General features: G+C 34.4%; 1 protein-coding gene across 6 annotated transcripts in view; it reads right to left on the bottom strand.

Moving 5' to 3' along the window:
• Positions 1 to 301: 301 nt before the first annotated feature.
• radil (Ras association and DIL domains) overlaps positions 302 to 8,329 on the bottom strand; it is a 29,061-nt gene continuing 21,033 nt past the window's right edge. For 5 of the 6 annotated variants that reach the window (XM_077524479.1, XM_077524481.1, XM_077524485.1 and 2 more), the window contains 7 exons: positions 7,377 to 7,549; positions 5,977 to 6,127; positions 5,693 to 5,910; positions 3,017 to 3,284; positions 1,882 to 2,030; positions 1,640 to 1,779; positions 302 to 973 (listed from right to left, as the gene is read on the bottom strand). In XM_077524479.1, the coding sequence (XP_077380605.1) occupies positions 874 to 973; positions 1,640 to 1,779; positions 1,882 to 2,030; positions 3,017 to 3,284; positions 5,693 to 5,910; positions 5,977 to 6,127; positions 7,377 to 7,549 (1,199 nt within the window). In that variant the 3' untranslated portion in view covers positions 302 to 873. The remainder of the gene's footprint in view (positions 974 to 1,639; positions 1,780 to 1,881; positions 2,031 to 3,016; positions 3,285 to 5,692; positions 5,911 to 5,976; positions 6,128 to 7,376; positions 7,550 to 8,329) is intronic. The other variant, XM_077524484.1, reaches the window with a different exon arrangement.

The following is an 8,329-nucleotide window of genomic DNA, read 5'->3' as shown; positions in this document are numbered from 1 at the left end:
ACCATTTTTTTCTCTTCCATATGTACTGTAGTTTTTAATTTTTAATAAATTACAAACTGTCAGGTTGTATTTTTTTTCACATTTTTTATGACTTTTTTTTTTTTGGTTTAAAATGTTTTACATGTTAAGATTACGACTTAAAATAAACTTTGATGCAAGCTCCTGACTCTTTATCTTAAAGAAGTAAAATTACTTTTTAATGAAAAAAAAAAAAAATCTTGTAAGATTATGTTCTCTAAAAATGTCTTTGTAAGACTTTTTTTTTTTTTTTTCTGCAGCAAAATAATACCACTTCAACAAATCCATGTTAACTTAAAACACTTTATTTCCTTCTTCCCCTGGTGGATTTCGCACCCAGTCTTGGCAGGAAGCAGTGATTTGTATGTCCAAATATGGTCAAGAGTGGAAAAAGTATGGACACAAGTGAAAAAGAAACAATATTCTGAACAGTTTGAAATGTTTTATCATGTAAAAAAAAATAAAACTACAATCATCATAAGAAGAATTAAAACTGCAAAGAGCTCGTCATGGGCAAATTATTATTTAATTGCTTTAAGTTTCCAGGGGGCGCTACTGAGTACATTTTCATCAGGATGCACGCACTTGCAAAAGCATGCTTAATTGGGGTCTTAGCAATAAAAGTGGAATAAAAAGATCAACAAACAATTCATGTGTCTCAAAGTGATGACATCATCGCCATCAGGCATGTCACAAAAAAAGGGGGGCGGAGCGTCGGTCAATCGGCCAAAACAAGCAAGCGAACGTTTTGCGGACAATATTTCCACACGCAACGTCCAGTTGAGTGATCATTTCTTTCCCGACTGGCGTGCTGATCTGCAGTTTGATTGACAGCTGGCCCGGTCCGTCCGTCCGTCAACAGGACGAGGCGCTGATCTTCTCCGACACTTCCGGGTCCGACTTGGCCACCAGGAAGCGGAGGCGACCCCCTCCCAGGCGGATCAGATCCACCGCGCTGCATCGTGGAAAAAAAAGAAAGAGGCAAAAGTACTTCTGTTATGTCGTTCAAAAAAAAAAAAAAAAAAAAAAAAGAGACAATGTATAGTAAGGCGTTTTTTTTTTTTTAAATGATCATGTATTGTAAAGGTGTCTTTAAAAAAAAAAAAAAAAAAAAAAAAAAAGACCATGTATAGTAAGGCGTTTTTTTAAATGACCATGTATTGTGTCTTTAAAAAAAATAAAAAATAAAATAAATAAAAAAATTTTTTTAAAAAAAGACAATGTATAGTAAGGCGTTTTTTTTTAAATGGCCATGTATTGTAAAGGTGTCTTTAAAAAAAAGAAAAAAAAAAAAAAAAAAAAAAAAAAAAAAAAAAAAAAAAAAGAATGAAGAGTAAGGCGTTTTTTTTATTTTTAATGTCCATGTATCGTAAACGTGTCTTTAAAAAAAAAAAAAAAAAAAAAAGACAATGTATAGTTAAGGCGTTTTTTTTAATGTCCATGTATCGTAAATGTGTCTATATAAAAAAAAAAAACTAACTAGAGCTGCAAGCAGCTATAATGTTGCGTTACTTGGACGTTGGTGCTCCGAACACATCGGGGGTCGATTGAAAACGAAATAAAAATGCCAATTCAAAAATGTTGGAAGGCGATTTGTGATAAGAAAATATTGTGCGCGTACCTCTGGTAGTCGGCTCCGATCAGACTGGTCCCGTTGACGGCCAGGATCCGATCGCCGATCCTCAGCCGGCCGTCGGACGCCGCCGGCCCGTCGGGGATGAGCGTGCGGATGTAGATGCCCGCCGCGTTCAGCGGCGTGTGCTGAGGGGGGGGGGCGATCATGTGACTAACCAACTTTCAAAATTTTGGGGGACTCACCCAATTTTGAAAAATGAAATAGATTTATTGATTGCAAGAACTCACCAGACCGTCGATGAGTCCCATGCCGAGTCCGTAGGGTCCTTTGTCCAGTTCCACTACAAACACCACACACATATCATCAGGCAGTGGGGGGGCGTCCGGGGACGAGGACCACACGGGGAAGGGAAACTCACAGCCACTCGGAACACAGCCTGCAGTGGACACACACGCGCACGCACGCACACGCACACGCAGGATCTCGCTATAGGGGCCACATACACGAAGACGTTGATGCAGGTGGAGGTGGGGAGGGGGCGGGGTTTCCCATAACATGCATTTCTATGGACCGCCAGCAGGGGTCATTGTTTCTTTTGGTATGACGCTTGATGAGGCTCGCCAATATAAAGCATTAAAATACACCTTTTTATTTTATTTATTTATTTTTTTTACATTTCAAAACAGTGCAAATACATAAATTACAAAATATAGATTTTATTTTATATATATATATATATATATTTAAACTTAGGTAAAGAAAATAATTATGAAAGTCATCGCAAATAAAAATGGGTCCTTTTTAAAAAAAAAAAAAATTAAATAGCAAATTTTCACGATGTTTAATTATAACAAATATGAATAAAAACAATTAAAATAATTATATGAAATAAAAAATAAATAATCTCTTTATTGTATATAAATTCCTTTTTGAAACTTCAAATTTTAAATACTAGGTCAACATGAGGATAAATAAAAAAAAAAAAAAAAAAAAATCCAAAATATCTAATTGAAGATAGAATTTAAGATAAAAAAAAAAAAAAACACTTTGGAAAAGAATTAAAAATTCATATAATTACATGAGAAAAATAATCCCCAAAAATGTATATACGGTATCAGTACCGATGGAACTCGGGCGTGGAAACCAAATAAAAAAAAAAACAACAAAAAAAAAAAAAAAGAGGGTGAGGAGAGGAATCTTCAGAGAGTGCAGGAGTGAATGTTATCAATCAGTTGTTTCATATTCAATAGATGTCAAACAGGTAAACCTGACAATATCTGTAAAAGTTTTTTTTGGTTGAACTAAAAAAAAAAAATGTCTGCAAACTAACCCTAAACTTACTGCAGCGGAGGACCGGATCTTGACACATGTGACCTATCGGGGACCATCCCAAAGGATTGTGGGTATCTCGCGACGTCCTACCTTCCATGCCGTTCGCGATGAGCCCGTTGGCCTTGCTGCCGCATCCGTTCATCTGCGGGGCTCCGCCCCCTCCCTCGGGGTAGCCCGTGATGGTGGGCGGGTGCTGATGGTGAGGATGAGGAAGATGATGAAGATGATGGAGGTGGTGGTGTTGGTGGGCGCCGCCCCCGTTCCGCCGGAGGCCGTGCGCTTGGCCGCGGCCGTTTTCTTCCTCACCGTCGCCCGAGCGGGGGCTGCCGTGCGTCAGGGGCGGCGGCGGCAGCTCCCTCTAGAGGAGGGAAGAGGAAACACATTTATCACATGATAGTTCAGGAAGCTGGAATGAATATTTGTGGTATCGATTTGCGTTCTTCCCCCCCCCCATACTGTAGCATTGTTGTGTTAGGTTTGTGCCTTAAAGGGGCGTGGCCTAGTGGGTGACTGAGAGACAAGCTTTGTATTTCAGGGAGGAGTTTATGTTAGTAGAAGAAGTGAAACTTTTGGTACATTTTTTTTTTTAATTTTTTTATTTTATTTTTTTTTTTTTTTTAAGTTGTCAAAAACCGTCGCTTGCTTTCAATGCAGGTGGCGCGAGTTCGATTCCCCACCCAGGAGACCATGTTTGTATGTGTGCGTGTTTGTGTGAGTGAGCGTATTTAAAAAAAAAAAAATAAATAAAAAAAAAAAAAAGTTGATAGCAAAAATAGGTCAACAAAAATCCAAAAATCATTACAATTACCTAAAAAATCCAATTGCCCAATTATTGAACGGATTCATACATCAGTTCTGAAATGTTTGCATCAAGTAGGCCCACCCAAAAATATGAATTTTGCTCCCCAAGGACCACTGTGACCAAAATGAAAGCAGAGATATTAGTCGGCTTACATGTTCATCCAAAACGGAACAGAGAATGTCGTCCTAAAAGATGTCAATAATTATCACAAAAAATACATCACATAAATAAAACTTTATAAGGAAAAAAATATATAATAAAGTTATGATATTATGGGAAAAACTCATCTCAAGTTTTAAAGTTGAAATATTAAAAAAATAAAATAAAAATGCAAGAAATATACAGGTAAACAAAATTTTGAGAAGAGGAAAAAAAAATCTAAATGTAATAATATAATGAAGTCAAAATGTCTGCACCAAAGTAATGATTCAATAAAAATGTAATATACATTATAGGTTAATAAAAATGATGTAAAAGTTTAAAAAAACTAGCAGTTGTTAAAGCTGAAACGTAATTAATTGTATTGAATTTCAAAATGAAAAACTGGACTGTCCAACTGAACGGGCGCTTCGGCAGTGATTCTTTCACTCGCCACTAGAGGGAGACCTCGCATCAATATTTAGTTTGACAATTACTGCAATTAGTGAGCGGATCCACTTTGTTCTCGTCAGTTTCACGTGGAAATGAAATTTCAAAACGGATTCATAAAAACCTTTGAACACTTTCAGACTGCTCATACACGGTAATAATCGATAAATGTGACCATTTTCCCAATGTAATTGTAATTATTTGCAACCAAAAACAACGGCACGATTTGAAATACGTGTTAGTGGCATCTTATTAATTAAGCCACAATTTGAGATCGAATTGTTGAATGAATGTGACCCCTCAATTTAAATGACATCCCAAATTTGGACTTTTTTTTTTGAGAAACATTTGGAAACATTTTTTTGAGAGTGAACGCATTTTTTTTTTTTTGGCTACTGTCACCATCCTCAGCAAACTGCGGCTGATGAATGCGTCCATTTTTTGAGGCGAGGCCTTCTTCATGATGATGATGATGATGATGATGATGATGATGATGTGTTCTAAGATGGAGGATTACGGTCTAGTCGGCCCCACTGATGAGACAGCCTGACTGCTAAGAAGATTAGCCATGATTTAACCATGTCTAGCTTCTTCTTTTTTTTCCCTTCTTCTGTGCGTGCGTGCGTGCATGCGCGCATGCATCTGAGTTTTTTTTTTTTCTTTCATCTGAAAGATTAGCAGGAAACTCCTCAACCAGCACAGCTTCTTATGCACAGATTACAGTTTTGTAGGTGTGTGCTACAGTCTTAAAAAAAAAAAAAAAAAATGCCACTTTATAAAGTCACAAATTTACAAGTTTTTTTTCTTGCAAATTTGTAAAAAAAATTTTTTTTGCCATTTTCTAAAATCGCAAATTTACATGTTTTTTTTTCTTGCAAATCTGCGACCCTAGTCTCAAAAAAAAAAAATTGCCACTTTATAAAGTCACAAATTTGCCACTTTATAAAATCGCAAATTTACAAGTTTTTTTTCTTGCAAATTTGTAAAAAAAAAAAAAATTGCCACTTTATAATTCGCAAATTTACACGTTTTTTTCTTCCAAAGGTGCCACTCTACAAAGTCTAAAAAAAAAAAAAAAAAAAAAAAAAAAAAAAAAAAAAAAAAAAAAAAAAGTCACAAATTTGCCACGTTATAAAATTGTAACCCCCCCCCCACAAAAAAAAAAAAAAATGTTTTTTTTTTTGCCACTTAATAAAATCAAGTTTGCCACTTATAAATTTGTTTTTCTCAAAAAATTTGTGGCCCTAATACGCTATCGTAGCTGGACGCTCATCAAATCGGTGATTTTTTTTGAAAGGCTCAAGTTACAGCAGCTTTTGTTGCCACAGCAAATCATCAGAGTTGTGGCGAGCCCCACTGTGACATCACAGTCTCACCTGGACGTCGGCCGCATTGTTGTTGTTGCCGTTGGCGTGCGTGGCGTTAGCGTTAGCGTTAGCGTGCGTCTTGGCACGCAGGCCCCACAGGAAGTGTCGTACGTAGAGCAGCTGTCGGTAGACGCTGTCCTCCACGCGCTCGCCGTCCAGGTCCACGCCGAAGCCGCCGCTGGGCAGCACGATGGGGGGGTGGTTCTCAAAGCTCTCCAGGAGGTCCACTGAACCAAGACCACGGTTAGCGCCGCGTTAGCATTTTCAATCCGTTTCGGCGGGCCTCAAGTCACCTGTGCGGTAGATGTAGGCCTCGTCCTCGCTTCCGGGTTGCCACGCGGGCACGGGGCCCGTCTCGGCGGTGATCTGGTACTGGGTCAGGATCCTGTGCAGCTGCACCGGCTTCAGGGACGAGTGCTCGCCCGACAGCACTCGCCAGCTCATCTGCGTGCAGGGAAAAGGACACTTTTAAAGCAGCTGGAAATCATTTGCCGCATCAATTCACGTGCATTCCATTACTATATAATTGGAAAAATATTTGATTTATTAAAATTAAATGTAATATAGTACATAATTATATTCCATGTTTCCATTTTTTTTAAATAAATATATATATTAATTTGTTTAATTTTTAATTATTTTTTATATACAAAATATAGTTGCATTAATAATAACAAAAGGTGTAGCTTTATTGGGATTTTTTTTTAAAATATATAAATTAATTTAATCATTTAAAATATTTACTTGGACTTTACAAATAGAACAAAAATGGTTTTTCAAATATGGATTTATTATTCCAATGTAAAATGTGATGTTAATGTGAAAACTTAATCATACTTCTTGCTTTAATCAGCATTTGTTAATGAAAAAATACAAAGTGAAGAAAACAGCTTTTTTTGCTTTAATTTTTATGAATTAATTTAGAAATATTAATATATCAAATATGATATACTTAATTCAGATTTTATAAAAATTACTCATATTTTTAAAAATAATACATTTCTTTGTTTTTTTGGTTTTTTTTTACAAAATATCGTTACATTAATAAAAAAAAAAAAAAAAAAAAAGGAGTAGGTTTATTGGGATTTAAATTTAGTTTTTTTAAATATATAAATTAATGTAATCATTTAAAATATTTACTTGGACTTTACAAATAGAACACAAATTATTTCTAAAATATGGATTTATTATTCCAATGTAAAATGTGATATTTTTGTGAAAACTTAATACTATTTCATGCTTCAACATGATTTTTTTTATGAAAAAATACATTAATTAAAAAAAAAAAAAACACATCAAGAATGCAGTACATTTTTTTTAGCTTTAATTTTTATGAATTAATTTAGAAATATAAATACAGCAAATATGTGACATATTTTTACAAAAATGAGTAACATTTTTTGTTAAATTATGATTTAAACTCATTTGTAATTTTATTGAAATATAAATCAACAGGATATCAATTTTTACATTTGTAAAAAGGAGGATGAATTGTTGTCATGAGTCAAATATGTGTGATTATATTAAATATTATTAAATTCAATTAGGGAAGTTGACAAAATTGGACCTTACTCGTGCATTAAATGCATTAAAAATAATTCATCGTATTTAATACAAATATAAAATGTTATTTTATTCTATTTCCATGTAGCTGAAGGACGAACGTGAACGCCAGTGTGTGCGTGCGTCTCGCCTGCGTGAGTTGCTGCGGCGGCGTGGCCAGGACGGCGACGGCGCTGTTGAGTTTGGCGAAGAATTTGTCCGCCAGATGTCCCAGGGACGACTTGCGGGCCCATTCCGACACCATCCGCAGGCACGCTTGCACCTGCACCACTTTGGAGCGCTGGAACCAGCCGCGGGACGGACCTGCACGCAAAACACGCGCGCCAGCCAAGTCAGCTCATTTTACTACTCGGAAAACAACATGACGTGACTTTTTTGAAATATAGATTTATGATTCTTTTTTTTTTTTTTTTTTTTTAATCATTTAAAATATTTACTTGGACTTTACAAATAGAACAAAAATTGTTTTTCAAATATGGATTTATTATTCTAATGTAAAATGTGATTTTGAATGTGAAAACGTAATAATACTTCTTGCTTCAATTGTGAATGAAAAAATACATTAAAAAAAAACGTGAAGAAAACAGGACTTTTTTTGCTTTAATTTTTATGAAATAATTTAGAAATATAAATACAAATATGTGATATACTTAATTTAGATTTTATAAAAATGACTCATATATATTTTAAAATAATATATTTCTGTTTTTTTTTTTTTACAAAATATCGTTACATTAATAAATATAAAAAAAGGAGTAGGTTTATTGCTATTTAAATTTAGTTGTTTTTTTTAAATATATAAATGAATTTAATCATTTAAAATATTTACTTGGACTTTACGAATAGAACACAAATTGTTTTTAAAATATAGATTTATTATTCCATATAAAAATGTGATGTTTTTATGAAAACTTAATAATACTACTTCATGCTTTAACATGATTTTTTTATGAAAAAATACATTAATTACAAAAAAAACCCATCAAGAATGCAGTACATTTTTTAGCTTTCATTTTTATGAATTAATTTAGAAATATAAATACATCAAATATGTGATATGCTTAATTTAGATTTTATAAAAAT

Source organism: Festucalex cinctus, chromosome 6 (assembly GCF_051991245.1).
Source record: "Festucalex cinctus isolate MCC-2025b chromosome 6, RoL_Fcin_1.0, whole genome shotgun sequence".
NCBI lineage: Eukaryota > Metazoa > Chordata > Actinopteri > Syngnathiformes > Syngnathidae > Festucalex > Festucalex cinctus.
Note: the sequence above shows the minus strand (reverse complement) of the source record. Positions and strands in the feature narration are given on the sequence as shown.